We start from the raw sequence: 18,870 nt of genomic DNA, 5'->3' as shown, positions 1-18,870 counted from the left end.
TTTTTGCTTTCTTCTTCTTTCCGTTGTTTTATTATTGTTTTAACAATAATAAGAGGGCCAGAGGCAGTCAAGCCCTGGCCAGGTCCTGGCGGCCCATGGGGGTTCTGGGGAGGGGGAGGGGGGAAGTCAGTGGGGGTCAGCGGTGGAGGGTGAAGAAAAAGAAAGTTGGGGAGTTAGGCTTAGCTCAGGAGTCACCTGGCCTTGCCCACTTCTCTCCCTCACTCCTGCCCCTCCCCACCTTCCTGCCTCCACATGGCTCCTCACCACCTCACCAACCCTCCCAGAGTCCTATAGGACACAACCCTGCTCCAGTTGTCTGAGTCCTCCCTGTCTGCTCTTCCTCATGGGCCTCCTCACCTCTCACCTTCAATGTCCCCTCTCCCACAGCCAACCTGCAATCAGCCTTCCAAGCTCCTTCCCATGGCCATCGCTTCCCAAGTTCTCTCACCCATGTAGCAGTTCCTACATAGCAGCCTACCATGTCCCTCCTTCCCACTGTTCTCTCCCACCCCACACGCTGACACCAAGTGGTGGTAACTGTTCCTTAGCCCCAGACTGCACTGCACAGATTTCAGCTTTGTGTTTAATGTTGGGAAGAGGGCACTAGTGAGGGAGGAAGTATTCAGGAGGAAAGAAGCTGTCCAGGGAGAGAAGTGTGAGGGAGGGAGATACCAAAAAGATAGAAAACGTTGTACGGAAAAGTTGTTTTTTCTTATTTTTTTCCGGGAGAACCCGCTTACACAGCTCTGTTTGTAATTTTTTTCTTCATGCTAAAATCACACGGCCTATTTGTTGATGTAAGTTGCCTGAATTCCGTGGTATGCTATCTTCTTTTTTAAAAAAAAAAAAAAAGCAAAAAAAGAGAAAAATCTAGAAAAAACCCTAAAAGATATTGTTGTTAGGTTTGTTTAAATGCTGCTGTTGTATCTGTTTTTAAAGCCTTAAAACAATAGATTTTTTTTTCCGTTTCTTTTCGATTTCCTTTCCTTTCTGTTCCTTTTGGTTTCTTAAAGACAAACAAAAGACCAAAACCCAGAGTCACAGAACCCGTGTGTGGGGTGCCCAGGGCATCCGAGCCGCTGCCCGCTTAAAGCGCAGAGCTCCGGCCGGCTGGCGCGCGGGCCCGGCCCGCTCTAGTCTCCGCCAAAGCCAATTGGAACCGATTTGGGTGTGTGAGGCTGTTGTTTCTCTCTCTGTGCCGGCCGTCTGCGCCCCGGCCCTCGCTGACGCCCTCTTTCTTTCTTCTCTCTCTTGTTCTAGGAGGAGAGTTAATATTGCCCATTATCACGGAGGACTCCTTAGACCCCCCTCCCGTGGCCACCCGGTCCCCCTTCGTGCCCCCACCCCCCACCTTCTACCCTTTCCTCACGGGCGTGGGCGCCACCCAAGACACATTGCCCCCGCCAGCGGCCCGCCGCCCGCCCTCTGGGGGGCCGTGCCAGGCTGAGCGGGACGACAGCGACTGCGAGGAGCCCATCGAGGCCTCGGGCTTCGCCTCCGGGGAGGTCTTTGACTCCAGCCTCCCCCCCACGGACGACGAGGACTTTTACACCACTTTTCCCCTGGTCACGGACCGCACCACCCTCCTGTCACCCCGCAAACCCGCTCCCCGACCCAACCTCAGGACAGATGGGGCCACGGGTGCCCCTGGGGTGCTGCTCGCCCCCTCCGCCCCGGCCCCCAACCTGCCAGCGGGCAAAATGAACCACCGAGACCCGCTGCAGCCCCTGCTGGAGAACCCACCCCTGGGGCCCGGGGCCCCCACGTCCTTCGAGCCGCGGAGGCCTCCTCCCCTGCGCCCGGGCGTGACCTCAGCCCCTGGCTTTCCCCATCTGCCCACAGCCAACCCCACGGGGCCCGGGGAGCGGGGCCCGCCGGGCGCAGTGGAGGTGATCCGGGAGTCCAGCAGCACCACGGGCATGGTGGTGGGCATCGTGGCGGCGGCGGCGCTCTGCATCCTCATCCTTCTCTACGCCATGTACAAGTATCGCAACCGCGACGAGGGCTCCTACCAGGTGGACCAGAGCCGGAACTACATCAGTAATTCGGCCCAGAGCAATGGGGCGGTGGTGAAAGAGAAGGCCCCAGCTGCCCCCAAGACGCCCAGCAAGGCCAAGAAGAACAAAGACAAAGAGTATTACGTCTGAGCCCCTGGCACGGCGCCCACTGCCAGCCGCCACTCCCAGGAGGGCCCGGGAGGAGGGTGCGGTCCTCTCCCTGCCGGGGGGCCTGGGGACCCTCTCTCTGGCTGCCTCAGGCTTCTCTCACGAAGAGGAAACGCAAAAAAAGAAAAGGAAAAAACCCCGTGCTCGTCCCCTTCCTCCTGCCTTCCGCAGGCGGCCTCTCAGTCCTGGGGCTGGCTGTCCCTCTCAGCCCTGCGCCCGCCAGGCAGGGCACGTGCTCACAGCCCTGGGTTGATTTATTTTTTTAAGGGGGGGTAGTTTTATTTTGGTGGGGTTGGGCGGGAAGGAAGGCTGGGTGTTTTGTAAAAGTGTCCGATATTCGTCCTGTTAATTTTCCTCAATTTTTCTTCTTCCTCCCTTTGTCCCTCCTGCCTTCCTTCTCTACCCAAGCCCTCCCGTCCCCATCCCAGGCTTGCTGTGTCTGTCCCTACCCTCCTTCCCCACTTCTCCTTTTTTTTGTGTGTCTGGTTTCTCCCTTCCTTTCCTCCCTTTGGGTTTCCAGAGTTGGTGGGAGAAGGGCGGGAGGGTGGCCAAGTGGCCCAGTGGGTGTTCAAGGCGTGTGGGGGCAGGGGACTGTCCCCAGTGTCCCAACACTGCCTGGTGCTGCCCAGGGAAGGGGCTTGGGCCTGGCTGAAGGCCTGCTCTGTGTGTGCTGCCGGGCGACGTGCATTGATGGGGAAGCTGCTGGAGGAGCAGGGGTGGGGGGCGGGGGGTGGGAAAGGCAAATGCAGATATATATTAAAGACAAATACTCTAGATACCACGAGCAGCAGCCTGTGGCACCCTTTGGGCGCGGGCAGCAGGGAAGAGGAGCGAGGTGTTGTCCGCGGACTGCTGGGGTCATTCTCTGCCCACGGGCTCCCTGCTCCCCCAGTTTTTTCTCTCTTTGTTAACAAATGTGTCTGAGTCTTGGAAAACACCCCAACCCCGGAAATGTGTGGGAAAAAGAAAACAAAAACTTTCCAAATTCCAACGTCCTGTGGAGTTTTTGGGGGGTGGGTGCTCTAAGGTCCTGGCTTCGGGCTGGGGTCTGGACCTAAATTGGACCCCATGAGAGCTCGTAAGTCACCCCCGGACCGTTGGGTTGAGTATGGCTTTGAACTCTTGGGATGGCCTGTCTTTGTCTCACTCCTGTTCCTCTGCTGGGCTGACAGGAAACATGGCATGTCTCTGGTCTGGTTCCACAGACCTTAGCTTCTCAGGAAGGCAGACGATTCCTGAGGCTTCATATCACCCCTTGGTGGCTAGAAAGGGCCCACCCCTCTGGGGCAATGTGTACCTAATCCTTGTAACAGCTCTTGGAGTGACTCCTGGGTGATTCCTAGGTGACGAGAGCTTCTGTGGATGGTCCCAGGTCTTAAGGCCAATCAGTAGCTGAGTCTAAGTTGGCCTTCAGTTCTGCCTGACTCCAGGGTCTCTGCTCCTTCCCCTGTGCCTTGAGGGATTTTGAACCTTGGGACCTTCCCTGCTCCCAAATCTGGTCTGGTTGGCTGTGGGTAGCTACTGGAACTGAAGCTGGAAACAGAACTGGCCACCTTGTCCACAGTGTTAACTCCTTCATGGAGACCCGGACAGGTCCATGGTCCCAGACACAATAACAAATTGGTCTGTGTTTATTAAGCTCCTCAGTTGTAAGAACAGAGACCCATGTGTGCAGTGTCGCCAGGAGCAGAAAGTGAGGGTGGGCATGGGTCAGGGGCGGGCTTTCATACCTCTGGACACATGAGACGTGGCTCAGCCACATGCTGTTACTCAGGGCTGCTGTCTGGATCCATCTGTTCTCACCTTTTTTCTCATCTCTCAGGCCTCCCCTCCTGGCTCTGCTGCTTAAGCCCCTGGCTCACTGGCACCCTGCACCCTGGCCTGCCTGATTCTGTGCCATGATCTTTCATCTGTAGGCAACTCTGGCTGCTTCCAGCTTTCTCGAAGCATTTTCTCGAGGCATTTTCCTGTTCTAAAGCCTGGTTTACCTTTAGACCCCGACCCCTTGATGCCCACAGGAGCCCCACCATTCAGCTGGGGGAATGTCCCTTTGTGGGAGCAGCAGGTACCAATCTCCAGAGGGCCCAAGTTGGCCTTCTCTCTTTCTCTTCCTGCTCTGCCTTCTGGAAGGAAAGCTTTGTCTTGGGACCCTCCCCACCATAGTGTCCTCTAGGATCTCTTGAGGTTCTTCCCCCAAAGTCCTATCAAGAGTGAGAGAAGAGGTCCTCCCCCATCCAACCCCAGGTGTAGCTTTCTGTGGACTCAGTCCCTCCTTACTCTCCTAAACCAGTTCTAGGGTGAGACTGGGGCCCTGCCTGTCCCCCAACTGCTCACAGTCACCAAGGTCAGCTCTAAGCTCCTGTGGGAGTCTGGGAGAGGCCCTGACTTGGGGCAATCTTGCCAGAATGTCCTGAGGATAGGGACCTCTGGGGTCCTCTGCTGCTGTTCTCTGCCCAAGGGATGGAGACATCTCAGGTTCCCCTCTTCCCATCACTACTAGGAAAGAAAACAAAGACAGGTAGGCAGGAGCTCCTCGGTATCAGGGAGAGAAGGAACATCCCTACTCCACAAATTTCTAGAATGGCTCTGAACAGGGTAGGGGGGCAGAAAGATGGATGTTCCAGGAGTTGGAAGGAGAGGCCTCAGTCTTGCCATATAATTGTTGGACTTGGTCTTTATCTCTGCTCCTGTCTCAAGGGCTTGCTTGTAAGTGGAAAGATCTGTGAACCTGGCCATTGACTCAGTTTACCTATCTGTAAGAAATGGTCACCCTGGTCTTAGTTTCATCATCTTATGCTTCTGATGTTGAACTTAGCACCTGGGCCTGATCTGAGCTCCCCAGGGTCTGGCTAGCCTGGCAGTGACCCTAGGAGAGTCCCAGCAGCACCTGGGAGTGGCTGAGATTCCCATACCCTGCTTCCTTGCCAGTGGTCCTTGCAGGATATGACTGGAGCTATTAGGGACAGGGGTTTAGAGAAGAAGTTCGCTGACCTAAAAGCCCCACAAAAGCCCCCAGGGGAGGGAACACTAGCCCAGCCAGTTTGGGGCTCTTGTTTGTGGCAGCCACCCTCCTGGAGGCTGTACAGAGCTGAGGGGCCTGGTTCTGTCCCCTCCCCACATGTGCCCCTCTGTGAGCTTTGAGCTTGGCTGGAGGCAGGAGAATGGGCAAAGTGGGTCCCAAGACACTTTCTCCATCCTTAGTACCCAATGCCTTTGCGACCATGGGGTGAGACAATGGGGCAATTATGGGCTCTTCTTTCCCTCACCCAGTTTTCTCAGCTCTTTCACTGTAGGCTGCCCCAGCAGCTTCTGAGGTTGGGAGCCCCTGTGGTGCACGCTGAGACAGGTGTGTCCCAAGTGAAGGCCTGCCATTGGGTTGGGCAGCACTCCAGGCAAGGTCTGTGACTGCTGTTAAGAGATCCCGCTTCTTGCTTTGCAGGAACTCACTCTGCCCAGTGATGCTCTCACTCCCAGGAAGGGACAGGGCCAGAGGCCCTCCCAGCCTCCACGTCCTGTTGGCCTAATCCAGGGGTGACATGTTGAAAGCCATTAAGCCCAGGCAGCACCGGCCCCATATACTGAGAGTGGTGGGTTCAAACCTGGCTCCAGCCAAACTGCAACAAAAAATAGCCAGGCATTGTGGCGGGTGCCTGTAGTCCTAGCTACTGGGGAGGCTTAGGCAAGAAAATCGCCCACGCCCAAGAGCTGGAGGTTGCTGTGAGCTGTGATACCATAGCACTCTATGGAGGGCGACAAAGTGAAACTCTCTAAAAAAAAAAAAAAGTCATTAAGCCCTAGGTCTTGGAAAGACTGGGAGCAATGTCTCTCAGAATGTGGGCATCCCTGACTTACTAGGTGAACTGGAGGGCCACCCTGGGAGACAGGGGAGCCATCCCCTACTAGCCCTGGCTTCTGCCTTCTGGAAGCTTCTGGACACCCTGGAGCCCCCAGAATGCTGAGCATGAGTAAGAAAGGCCCAGGGTCTCAGCCAGGCAGCAGATAGACAAAAGACAGGAAGTGCGGGGCAGAGAACACCCTCATTTTTAGGCACTTTACAATAATAATAATAAAATGATCCCCATCCCTGCCCCTTTGTCCTAAAGGTCTCAGGGTGGCCATAAGCCGACAGCCAAAGTATACAACTCCACAGAGGCTCAGGAGCTGCAGCTCCCAAGACCAGGCCAGGGAGTAGTCCCCATCTTGTGAGGACAAGGAGCTTTGTGTACATGTCACTGGTTGGGAGGGCACGGCCCTGGGCTGTGTTGCCTGGAAGGAGCGATGTAGGCACAGGTGAACCCAGAGACCATCTGAGCATGTCCCCAGGTGGCTCCTAGCTGCTTCCATGTCTCTGCTGCACTGCCCTGCGTTTCCCATGAGCGGGGCCAGTCTGAGAGGAATAAGGCCCTGACACTGTTCTAAGGAGCATCACCTGGGTTGTGAGGCTGGGTGATGGGGAGGATGGGGGTGTTATGACCAGAGTTAGGCTCTGGAGACCTACTGATTAGAGTTGGACTCCTGATACTGCCCCATCCTAGCTGTGTGTCACAGACAATCTGTGTCTCCAAGCCTTAGTTTTTCATCTATAAAATGGGGCACCATCTACCTCATGGGGTTCAGGAAAAGATGAAATGAGATGATGCTTTGAGGTCCCCAGCACAGTGCCTGGCTCACAACAAGGGCTGGAAACAGCAGCCCTTGCAGCCTGGCATGGGGCAGGATGCTGGCCTGGGAACGGCCCATCCTGGCAAGGAGGCCTCGCACTTTCCTCCTTCCCTGGACCCTGGCGGGTACCAGGTGCTCATCACTGGTATGGCAGGAGTCTTCAGGGGCAGCCGCTCCTTCGTTTTTTTATTCACTCTTTATTCCATCCTCACACCAGTGCACCTTCAGCCTGGTCCTAGATGGGAGCAGGGACATAGGGTATTGGGACCACCTCACCCCTCTGGGAACTTGCAGGCTGGCAGGGTGGTCATGGTGCAGCTGGGACTATGGGTGAGAGTTTCATCATCACCTCCAGCCTGGACCTGGACCCCTGAAGGTGGGTCACTGTCCTGGGTGTGGGAGGCAGAGTAGAGTTTGTTGGGTGTGAGGACTGTGTTAAGGGCATGGCAGGTGTGTGGCTGGGGTGTGCACAGGTGTGGGGAGAGGCCAGAGCAGCCAACTTGGGCTGCCACAGGCCTCCATGTGAACCTGAGGAGCTAAGACCACTGCTGTTCCAGAGCCAAGGGAGGTCTTGGCCACGGGTGATGGTCAGCTCCCAGCTCTATGCAGGTGGACGGGTGGGCAGTGGGCAGTGAGAAGTGTGGGGTGAACAGGGCCAGCTCCTTCCCTTGGTGTTGGCCTGTGTCCTCTTCGCAGCCACCAGGGAGGATTGGAGTGATGGGTACCTCTTGTCAACTGAACTGCCCTCTGCCCCTTGAGTGTTGAAGATGGCTCCTCAAACAATGAGAGGGGGCGGGGCTTGGCTGGAGGGGACTGCTGGGTGGGAGAGTGAGGGCCCCAGAGGGCAGCCCCTGGCCCCCTGGAAATGAGGCTTTTGCTCTCCCCCTGCCTTTTCCAGAGTACAGAAGTCTCTTCCTCTTCCTCCTCTTCAAGCCATAGTGGGCTTCCAGGAGGTTAGAGTCGTGTGGAGTGCAGGACTGGGTGCCCTCGTGAGCTTTGCTTGGCCTTCTTTACGGCCCTGTTAAGGAAGTGCATGGGGTTATCTCTTAGGGTGCAGAGTGATCCTGACCCTTTCCCTGTGTCCATCCTGAGGGCTCAGGCTCTTGGGGCCCCAAGACTCAGCTCCCGTAACATGGTAGGGGTGGGGTGGGCAGTGAGAGCTAACTTTTGTGGTAGAGTCTGGGCTGGTGAGGGCCCCTGACAATGGCCACCACACCCCAGATCTCTCCCTCACAAAGGCTACACACTCCCTTCCTCTTGGCCATTTGGAGGTGGACCTGTGAGTAGCTGGACCATCTGTGCCTCTAATGGTGGAATGAAGGGCAGAGGACAAAGCCTACACAGTCAGCCAGAGACCCAGCCCTAAGTCTCCACACTCTCAAAGACGTGTGACCCTGGGTCAGTACTACCCTTCTCTGGGCCCCTGCCGCCCTCTCTGCCAACTGATGAGGGTGGGTGGCAGGCTGCCTTAGAGGGAGGGACAGAGGGTGATCCTGGGCTTGGTCCACTCACTGGCTCTGCAGGTCTTCGATGGTGTCAGGGAGTGGTAGGTTCCGGGTCTCAGGCAGCAGCAGTGCAGCCAGGCCAATCAGGACTGGCACTGACCCATATATCAGCAGGGGCAGTGCGGGCCTGTGTGTCCCCAGCAGCCGGACCAGAGGCCCCAGGCAGGCTCCCCCGCGGGCTGCCATCTGGCCCAGGCCCACTGCCCTCATCCTGCAGGCACAGATGTGCCTGTGAGTGTGGGCTCTGCCTCCCCATGGCCTTGACCCTCCCACCTCAGCCCAAAGAGGCCCACAGGGTCAGTCTGGGCAGGGACACACCTGGGTGGCCCTGAGACCACAGGGGAAGATGCATGACATGAGCATTGTGTCTGAGGGAAGACACCCTTCCTGGCCCCCAATCCTAGGTACGGTCTCACCTGAGCACCGTAGGGAAGAGCTCGCCACAGTAGATGGTGATACAAGTGAAGGCGGTCCCCATGCATCCCAGCCCCAGAATCACCAGGGCTGAACGTAAAGCCCCCAGCTCTGTGGACAGGCACAGGGTCAGTGAACCAGTGGGACCCAGGGCCAGACCAGGGCTTCAGCCCAGTGGCTTCTCTCCGAGTGTTTGTGAGTCACCTCCACCTGGATATCCCAGGCTGCACGTGTACCCTAAGTGACCTCATGCCCTCCATCTGCTCCCACCCAGACCCCCAGAGCCAGACCCTGGGAGTTGTCCTCAACCCAGTCTCCCTCCCACCCTGCAATCCATCCCTCAGAACTCAGCTGATTTCCACACCCTTTCCCACCATCCCCTGCACTCTGACCCTCCCTACCACCGCCAGTAGATTTCTTCCTAACTGGGCCCTGCTGTAGTCCAGCACCCTCTAAGGAGGGACCCAGGGTCTCTGCTCCCAGCTCTGGCCCCCCACGTAGGGAAGCCTCGGGCTGGACTCTTGCTCACCATGGGGCACCAGCCCGTTGCCCAGGATGCAGAGCCCTGACAGCATCAGGGACACAGCCTGCAAGGGGCGACGTCCCAAGCAGCCCAGCAGCAGCAGGGAACCAATCTTGGCTGGGATATCCGCCACCCCCATGAGCCCCTGGAGCAGGAAGATGTTGCTGCCCAGGCCCTGCGTGTCCATGGCTATGCCATAGAAGGTGAAGCCAAAGGCGAACCTGGGGATGGTGGACAGGGGTCAGGGTCGGGTACGGGCTGCTTGCTTGGTGTTTCTTCTCAGATCAGTGTCTGGCCCTTCTGCTGCTGGCTCTATAAGTGGGGGGAGAGATTCTTCCCCTACCACTCCCCACATTGATGTGGTTTCCCATTGGGTTTGGTTGATGGGAGCTGTGGAGAGGTCAGGGAGTTCTCTCCCTCTCTGTTTGGGGTTTTTGTCTGGGAGTGACTGTGTCCCCTCCATGGCTTCTGCTGCCACAGAACAAATAGGCCCTCCATCCGTGGTCTTTGGGGGGGCAGCTGGGCCCTGGGCTCTGATAACTCCCTCCCTCCTTCTGTCCCTCTGACCGGCGGGGATGTGCCTTCCTGAGATGCTGTTCTTTGGGTCACTCCTCTGTCCTCTCCCACTTACTTAAGCCTGGGGGCTATCTCCTATCTGGGTATGACTGATGGGAAAAATGACTGCTGAGGCCTCCTTGAGAGGTGCTTTCAGGCTGGTGGGACCAGCAGAGGCCCAGGCCCCATAGTCAGTGCCTGACTCCAGGTCCCCTGCTGCTGGCAGCCTGGGGCTGGGGCCTGGGTGGGAGTGGTGAAGGGTGGCTACCAGCACAGGGTGGAGAGGCAGGTCCGGAGGCGTAATCCGGGTGTGCGCAGCAGGCTGCCCAGACTGGAAGGAGCCTGGTTCGTGCTCAGGTCCTCCTGCATGGCTGACAGCAGGACCTGTAGAGTGGGGGTGATTATTGGCACTGGGGGTGCCAGGCAGGTCCTCTTCCCCTAGACTTTATTCCCAGGGGGAGCTGAGGGTTCAAGGGGCTAGGCCTGAGGGAGGACCTAGCCCTGCCTCACCTCAGTGGTCAGGGTGTCCCCTGCTGCCCTCTTTCCATTGATGGCAGCTACCCTCTGCAGCTCATGCAGGCCACGCTCAAGCCTGCCAGTGGTGAGGAGCCATCGTGCTGACTCTGCCAGCCACCTGCAGTGGAGGGGGCATGGGATGGCCACTGTGTGTGGCCCCAGAGCCTGGCCTACCCCTGCCTTACTGCCATCTGTCCCTTCTGCCCACAGGGGTGGCCTCGCTGGTGCCCAGAGGCTCCAGGTTCAGGGTGGCTGAGGACTGTGGATAGGCAATGAAGGGCACTGTGGCTGTGACAGCCACCCTGTTGTCCCCTTCTACCATCCTCCCAAGACCACAGTTCTTGCCCTGCCTTACTAGGAACCAGGCCTGCAGCCCAGTAAGAACCCCGACGGGCTGCAGGACCATGATCTATGAGGCCACCAGGGTCCCCCCACTGTTCTGGCATCTCCCATGTCACATGGTCCTTCTATTCATATTTTCCTGTTGCAGATAGCTCCACACCCCCTGGGGCTTGGGCTGGGAGCAGGGTCTCTGACATCACCATCCCCCTCCATCTATACTCAGCCAGGCACCAATTCCAATCCCTTCATGCACTCCTGTGCACCCCTCGTGTCTGAGCCTCACACATCCCACCCCCTCTGCTCTCTGTGGCAGGACCCAGCCCCTGGCACCAACCTGGCATCATCACCCTCAGCATGTCTCCCAGCCCCTGCCCAGAGTTCTGACTCCCCAGTGCCCCCTACTCTGCCCTGCATCTGCCTTTAGGCCTTTGTACATGAAAGTCCCCAGCCAGACACACTGTCCCCAGGGAGCAGCAACCTGGGAGGGGCTACCTGCTTCACAGCCACCAGGGCCCTGAGCCCCTTTGGAGCTTGCAGAACAGGGTGCTAGTGTCAGTGTAGGAAAACCAGAGGAGTGCCCTCGAATTTGCATTGCTGACCTTTGACCTCCATCCTCCACCCTCTTGGTACCAGAAGGCCACTGGCCAGCGTGATGGCCTCCCTGCAGAGCCACTGACATGTGCTCGCCTCCTGCTCTGAGGAGTGACTGTACTTTAATTATTATTCCTTGCCAGCTGCTGGTGTGAGAGAAGTTTGTGAAGTCAGCCCTCCTCCCAGTGTGGCTGTAGGCACCTGCACTCCACTGGGTCTCTGTTGTGCTCCTTTCTGGAGTGGCCATGATGGCCAAGCAATGACTAAGTACAGGGCCTGTACATGAATGAGCCAGGCTCAGCCAGCTATTTGTTGGATGGATGGATGCAACTCACTCATCCAGCCATTCGTCCATCCATCTGGCTATCCACCCAATAAATACTATAGCTTTGTGTGCCCACCCTGTGCCTGGGGCTTGGGAAGGGCCTGATTATTTTGGGGCAATGCAGGCATTTCCTGGCCTCCCATACCTGCCAGCCTCTGATGACTGGGTCCTGTTCCCTGTCCCCTAGCAGACAGACATATGCATCAATAATGTCAGTCTATGAGGCAGTCTGGGGCTGTGCCCCACGTGTGTGTGCCTGTTACATCTTTATATCCCCCCAGACTGGACTGGTGCTGCCATGCTGCCATGCCTGGCATGGAGGAGGGGCTCGAGACACGAACCTGGCAGCATGGATGCCAACACAGGCAGACAGAGGAGAGAGGAACAGGCTGGGAGGTGATAGGAAGGGGGAGTGAAGGAGAAGGCTGAGTAGGAGGGCCCTGGATGGAGTGGCTGAGCACTGTGCCCACGTACCTCTGGTCTACAGTATCCCCAGCCCTCTCACCCAGGGAAAGGACAGTCTCCCGTTCTCCCAGGTGGAGAGTGAGCAGGGTCTTCTCTGAGGTGGGGCATGGGGCACCCACCATGAATACACAAAGCAGAGGAAGAAGGGGGCTGAGATTAACAGCTGCAGCAGGGTCCAGTCTCGCACACCATAGGCCACTGCAGTCATCAGGACCTGGCCAAAGCTGAAGCCCAGAGCATTCAAGGTCATCACCAAGACTCGGGCCTGCGCTGACGTCCACTCTATCACTGCAAGAAGACTGAGTGGGTCAGCCCTGGAGCTGGCATAGAGGCCCCCCACCTCCACATGGCAGCAGGTTGGGGACCTACGGAGAGTGCTCGTGTTCATCATGACACCCACGAGGGCACAGGCCAGCAGGAACCGCAACAGGCAGTACACGGGGAAGGTGGGGGCGAAGGCTGTCGCAGTGCCTGACACGGCCGTCTGAAGGTAGCTCCAGGTCAGCACCAGCCTGCGCCCGAACCTGCGGCACACAGCAGGAGGAGGTGGGGTTTGTGGCACCTGACATGGACCACTGAGAACCTGCTTGCCCACTGAGCTAAAGTGGGTACCGAAGGCCTCCCAGGGCCAGACTGATATTCTCCACCTAAGGAAGGCTCACGAGCTTAAGGAGGTCAGAGCCCAGAGTGCTCAGCAGGCCCAAGTCTCTGTCACCAGGGGCTCTCAAGCAGCAGCTAAAGGCAAGGTTTAGTGGCAAATGTTTGACTTGGTGAACCCAAGGCTCAGGGAGGGTGTGAGACTCATTTAGTCGGCACAACCATAACGTGGCAGGTCAAAAGCTCACACTTGAGGGGAGGATGGGTGGAGGGAGGGTAATTGGTGGACCACAGCTATGGTGCATCTTACAAAGGTACCTGTGAAACTTAACTAAATGTAGAATATAAATGTCTGAACACAATAACTAAGAAAATGTCATGAAGGCTATGTAACCAGTTTGATGAAAATATTTCAAATTGTATATAAAACCAGCACATTATACCCCCATGACTGCATTAATGTACACAGCTGTGATTTAATAATAAAATGTTTTTAAAAGGCCCACACCTGGCAAGTAGGTAACTTTTTAGACCTGGCTGTGAGAGGCCAGATTGGGTCAGTTAGGGCCAGAGGCCTCGGAGAGCAAGGGCAGTGAGGGAACAGGGGCCTGCCCAGACCCCAGGTACTCACCTGTCTGAGGCAGGGCCACACACAGCAGCTCCCACCAGCATCCCAGCCAAGAAGATGAATTGGGCCATGGGCTTCAGGGCCTGAGAGTCACACACCAGGTCCCACTGGTGGAGAGGAGGGGGGCTGAGTTCATGAGGCTGGGGCAGCCCCTGTGAGGGACAGGGGAGATGGATAGGAGGCCCCCAGGGAATTGGGCATGGGTGGATGGCCTGGTGACTTCTAAGTGACTTAGAGTAGGGCCCCATGGAATAGCGAGGACACCCACAGGTGTAGCATCCTGCCACCCCTTGCCTAAGGTATATCAGCCAGTGGGTCTATAGCGTCATTTGCCCCCTTCCCCCTCTCTGTGGTGGGCACCTGAGCTGACACTCCTGGTCCCTCCCCCAGAGACTGCGTTCTTCCTGCTCTTTACAAAGAGGCGCCTCCCTCTGGCCTTGACTGATGTCCATCTGGGAAGCAGCCTGGGACTGCCCTGTATCCAGTTAACTTTGGCCTTTGAAAATCCAGTGAATGGTTACTGAGTCCCCCGTGACTGAGTTGCCTGGAGTCACAGCTGGAAAATGCCCAGGGCCGGAACTGGGTGAAGCCGGAACTGGGTGAGGCCAGAGAGACATTGGCCATCCAGGTGCCAATGTCCAGAGGTGCCCACTCAGGTGTCCCTGGCACTTCCAGGAGCCTGGGAACCAATCCTTGCCTATAGACTGATTTCTGTCACTGGGTCTTCAGCAGGACCATGTGGACATGGAGAGGCTGAAAGCTGGCTGAGAGTGAGGGGGCTCTAGGGAGGCATGTCCTTCCCAGGACAGGACCATTTTGTTTTGTTTTGTTTTGAGACAGAGCCTCAAGCACTGGGTAGAGTGCTGTTGCATCACAGCTCACAGCAATCTCCAACTCCTGGGCTCAAGCGATTCTCCTGCTTCCACCTCCCAAGTAGCTGAGACTACAGGCGCCTGCCACAACGCCCGGCTATTTTTTGGTTGCAGCTATCATTGTTATTTGGCGGGCCCAGGCTGGATTCAAACCTGTCAGCTCAGGTGTATGTGGCTGACGCCTTAGCTGCTTGAGCCACAGGCACTGAGCCAACAGGACCATTTTATGTCCAGCCAACTGTGATCTGTGACTCTGAGCGCTAAGGTGCCAGGACTGAAGTGGGTGGGGGAGTGGGAGCCCTCACCTCGGTCACGATGGTGGAGGTGAAGGTGCTGTAGTCATAGACCCAGCCATCCAGGCATGGCTCCGTGGCTGACTCGCTCCAGTTGGTGGCCGTAGCGTTGGGGTCCAGCAGCTGCCACTGTGGTTGGCGGAAGCGACGACACCTGTGGGGCTCTTGGTTGGGGCCAGGTGGGATGGAGATGGTCAGAAGGGCCCCAGGGTCCAGGAAGCTGACCTGGGCTGTGTTGTTGTCCAGGAGGGACACCCAGCAGCGGTGGCTGGGCACGGTGGCTGAGAAGTTCTCTATCATGCTGTGAGAAGTGATCCACATAATGGCGAACACCAGAGCCATTGTCTGGAGAGCCTGGAACCTGCCCAGGCCACCCACTACGTCTAAGAGTTCAGAAAATGCCATGGAGCCTGGCCAAGGGGCCCAGAGGCAGTGCCCACTTCACAGAGGCTGGCCCCGGGCGAAGGAGCTGATGTGATGACTGGCTTGCCCCACAGGGTGCCCACAGCAGCTTCTCCCGCTGGGTGGCTGGCAGCATGTCAGGGACCGTGGGCTTTGCTGACTTGGGGCTTTCCGAGCATCTGTTCACTGGCTGTCACTCGGGGTGAGTCCCACTGAGACTTGTGGAGTGATCCGGAGGCCACCAACATCTCCCCAGAGACACAGCTGCTCCAAACCTCCAGGAAAAGCTAAATTTAGAAAGCGGGGAATGTGGAGATTGAAGTCACTGGAACTGGAATTAAAGTGTGACCAGGTAACACTAATGGAATAGGGTTTAGTAATCATTTCCTCGGTCAAAGTTTAACTTGGCCTTGAGGGAGGCATGAATTCAAAACCACAGCAACTTCTCTGGCCTTCTAGGGGTGGCACCAGCCTGGTCTTTGACAGGACGGTGGGGGGAGGGGGTGCTGGGCTGTGCCTGCCCACCCTGCCCTCCTCACAGGGTGGCTGATCTAGGCCGGAGACCCTCCTGACTTGGGGCTGGGACATCTGTGTGGGCCTCTGCGTGTGGCCAGTGTCAGCAGCAGCCACCCTGGTCCCCAGGCCTCTTAGACTGCAGCCCGCCACTGCCTTTGCTTCTACTCACCTGCTGTGGTTGGTGCCTGTCCCATTCCCCCTCTGCTGCTACTCTCTCCTGAGCTCTATGGAGCTTCCCAGTGTCACCAGGCACCCTGCAGACTCCCCAAGCTCAGTGTGCCCAAAGGTGCCCTGAGTTTCCTGACTCCTCCCCAGATCTACTCCTCCATGGCTATGGCCTCCTGTTTTAGGTCCCTATACCGGCTCAGACATTTGGCTCATTTTGCCTCTAAGGTTTCCTCTTCCCACCTCTCCCAGGTATGTCCTCCCTGGGCTTCCTGCCTCAACACTATAAACCATCAGGCTAATTTCTGCTTAAAAAACAGTCAATAACAGCACACATGCTTACAGGGTAGGGGGCTGGGAGCATTGTGTGCTGGGGGTCAGGAAGGGCTGGACCAGGACAGAGAGAGCACCCTTTGGTTAGGACAATTAATTCTCCAGGCTAAAGAGTTACAAAACACGAAAGAGCCAAAAAAATGTTTATATACTTGTGTATACAAATATGTGCGCATGCAGGTTTGTGCACATGTGTTCACATGGGTGTGCATGTGAGTGTGGGTACAGGTGTGCAATGCAGCAACCATTTATTCTTGTATGCTTTGGGCACAAGACTGTCCATTTGAGGAAAAGCTCCCTTTCCATATGCGGCTTTTTGCCTTCCCTACCCTTTCCTCTGCCCCTCCATGTAGCCCACCAAGCACAACCTCTTATCCTCCTTGGACTCCGTACTCAACTCATCAAAAGCTTCCCACCATGTGACCTGTGGTGGCTTGCTGGGGTCCTTCCCTTGCTCATAGCTTGGAACGGTGTCTCCAGGTCCACATTTGGGCCATATCCCACATAGACTACAAGTGCCTCCTCCTCCAGGGAGCTCTTCTTGCTTATTCCTGCCTATACTTAAGGCTCAGAACATCAATGGAGCCCCATTTTCACACTGTCCTGTTGGTCTTGTTTCCAGACAGTTCCTGGCAGGTAAGAGACCCCTTCTTTAGAGCTTCTCTGGAACCCAAAACTGACTGGGACAACAAATGTAATCTCCATGAAGATTTGCTGAAGTGCATGAGGGGTTTTTTAAAAAAAATTTCCACTTTTTCCCCCCCGACTATAAAATTAATTTACATATCTCCCTCCTAAACTTAGAACATGTCTAAAGGTATAACCAAAATAAAGATCACTCTTAATTCACCAACCAGTAATCATTATGTTTACCTTTTGGTGTAAATATATCTAGACTATGTTTTAGTAACTGACATGTTCAGCTTCATTAGTCTGGGCTACTAAATGAGCTTAACATCTCCTTTTGTAAAATCCAAAGGAAAGCCTCTGACTTTTAATTAGTGATATTAACCTATTCACATTTATTGTGATTACTGACATATTTGGACTTACAATGCATTTTCTTGTTTACCATATTTTGTCTTTAAACCTTTATTTCCTTGTTCCTATTTTCTACTGAATCCATTGAGTTTTCTTGTTCTCTTTTTCCACTGTCTTGCTTTGTCAATTGTATGTTTTATTTCTGTTATTCTTAAATTTGAACACACAAAGTAGGAGCTATTTTGTGACATTTTCTCTCTTCAAACCTGCCACCTTCTTCCTTATCCTCTCTCTCAATAAATGGCCTTCCTTCTTATTTGGCTAAATAGAAGGTGTCAGAAGACAAACGGTCTAATTCTCTCACCAGCCCACCTGACTCAAAGCCCCCACATTCTGTCTTCCCTCTGCCCTGTCTGTGCTCTCTCTCACCCATATCAACCTCACTGTGTGCCTGGGGCCACTCCCTTCACCTGCTCATGTCTCCCTTCTCTCTCTGCCAATGCTCTACTGGATAATGCTCATCAATGTACAAATATGCTATTTTTTCCCCTCAATTCCTCTCTGTGAATCCCTTTTCCCTCTTCAGTTAGGTGCCAGTGAACATCTCACTCTTAGCTTGGCCACAGGCGAGCACCCCCCAAGTGTGCTTCTCTTGCAGTAATCCCCATCTCTACTTTTGGAGACTTCATCCATCTGGTTGCTCAGGATAACACCCTGGAGTCATCTCTGACTCTTCTCTTCCTTTCTTACCCCATATCATTCCAGGAAGCTTCCAGGAAGCTCCCATTCCTGGGAGCTCTACCTTCACGGCCTGCCCACCACTTGCTCTCACCTCCTCCACTGCCACCGCCTTGACCTAAGCTGCTGTTGCACATCTCCTGAGTTGTTGGAGTGGCCTCTTCATTGTCCTTCCTTCTTCCATTTGTGGGCCTTATAGTTTATTTTCCTTGGCAAGGGATTCTGTTTTACTTCAGTCAGACCACTGTCACTATTCTATTTTTCACAGTTCAGTAGTCAGGGAAGTCCTCCCTGAAAACAGGGATTCTTAACAAAAACCTAAAGGAAGTGAGCCCAATCAGTTTTGGGTTCCAGAGAAGCTCTAAAGAAGGGGTCCCTTACCTGCCAGGAACTGGCTGGAAACAAGATCAACAGGACAGTGTGAAAACGGGGCTCCATTGATATTCTGAGCCTTAAGTATAGGCAGGAATAAGCAAGGACAGCTTATTCACAGAAAATATTCACTTCTGTGCCCAATACCTGCCAGCGACTCCTCATCTAACTCAGAGTAAAAGCCAAAGTCTTCACAAGGCTCTAAGATTATATCCTCCTATACTCACGCTCCCTACTCTAGCCCCGTCAGCCTCCTTGCTGTCCCTCGGATGTGCCAGGTGCATCACTGCCTCGGGGCCTTTGCACGTGCTGTTCTTCTAGCCAGCAGCCCTTATCTCCCAGTGATCCCCATGGCTCACTTCCTTTAGGTTTTTGTCAAGAATCCTTGTTTTCAGCGAGGACTTCCCTGAATACCCTACTTAAACTTTCACTCCCCCTACCCTTGGCACCCCTACTTCTTTTTCCTGCTTTTCTTGTCTTCATTGCACTTGCCGTCATCTAACAGATTCATATTTTACTTATTTTTTGTCTAGCTTCTCACTGCTAGAAGCTTCTTGAGTATGGAAACTATAAATGAGAAAACATTCTTCATTTATGTCACAGGATGCCAACACATTCCAGAATTCATCGGAATCAATGTCCTTCCTGTAGGAGACATTCAGTTCCAGTGTCCAGCTCAGTAGTTTGCTCTTTAGTTGAATTAATTCTGCTCTTTGGCCCTTCCTCGAAGATTTTTATTCCCCAACATGGACATTTTTAATTTCAGAATTTATCATTTTCATTTCAAAATCAAGTTCTTCTAACTGCCTATTTTTGTTCCCTACTTTCCATTTTCTGTTTCATGGGTGGAATCATTTCCTTTATCTCTTAGAGGATATTAAATGTACTTTCCTTGTTTGTGTGGAGACTC

At 55.0% G+C, this 18,870-nt stretch overlaps 2 protein-coding genes across 27 annotated transcripts in view; one reads left to right on the top strand and one right to left on the bottom strand.

Moving 5' to 3' along the window:
• The window catches only part of NRXN2 (neurexin 2), a 110,354-nt gene extending 107,204 nt beyond the window's left edge, over positions 1-3,150 (top strand). For 17 of the 23 annotated variants that reach the window (XM_053560951.1, XM_053560942.1, XM_053560939.1 and 14 more), the window contains one exon: positions 1,261-3,150. In XM_053560951.1, the coding sequence (XP_053416926.1) occupies positions 1,261-2,147 (887 nt within the window). In that variant the 3' untranslated portion in view covers positions 2,148-3,150. The remainder of the gene's footprint in view (positions 1-1,260) is intronic. The other 6 variants (XM_053560944.1, XM_053560946.1, XM_053560945.1 and 3 more) reach the window with 1 other exon arrangement.
• Positions 3,151-7,004: 3,854 nt separating this feature from the next.
• On the bottom strand, positions 7,005-15,557 carry SLC22A12 (solute carrier family 22 member 12). Of its 4 annotated transcripts, none has more exons than XM_053562190.1 (10): positions 15,541-15,557; positions 14,466-15,142; positions 13,292-13,395; positions 12,183-12,587; positions 10,335-10,458; positions 10,093-10,208; positions 9,276-9,490; positions 8,749-8,857; positions 8,340-8,543; positions 7,005-7,845 (listed from the first exon to the last, which is right to left on the bottom strand). In XM_053562190.1, the coding sequence occupies exons 2-10, from the start codon at positions 14,856-14,858 to the stop codon at positions 7,782-7,784; spliced, it is 1,734 nt and encodes a 577-aa protein (XP_053418165.1). In that variant the 5' UTR covers positions 14,859-15,142; positions 15,541-15,557; the 3' UTR covers positions 7,005-7,781. The 4 variants fall into 4 exon arrangements, with proteins under 4 accessions (XP_053418165.1, XP_053418166.1, XP_053418167.1 ...); XM_053562191.1 differs by lacking the exon at positions 15,541-15,557 and having other exon boundaries at positions 12,183-12,351; positions 12,433-12,587; positions 13,292-13,440; positions 14,466-15,202; XM_053562192.1 differs by lacking the exon at positions 15,541-15,557 and having other exon boundaries at positions 12,183-12,351; positions 12,433-12,587; positions 14,466-15,202.
• Between the last annotated feature and the right edge of the window lie 3,313 nt (positions 15,558-18,870).

Source organism: Nycticebus coucang, chromosome 14 (genome assembly GCF_027406575.1).
Source record: "Nycticebus coucang isolate mNycCou1 chromosome 14, mNycCou1.pri, whole genome shotgun sequence".
Lineage (NCBI taxonomy): Eukaryota > Metazoa > Chordata > Mammalia > Primates > Lorisidae > Nycticebus > Nycticebus coucang.
This window is presented reverse-complemented; position numbering and strand designations above follow the sequence as displayed.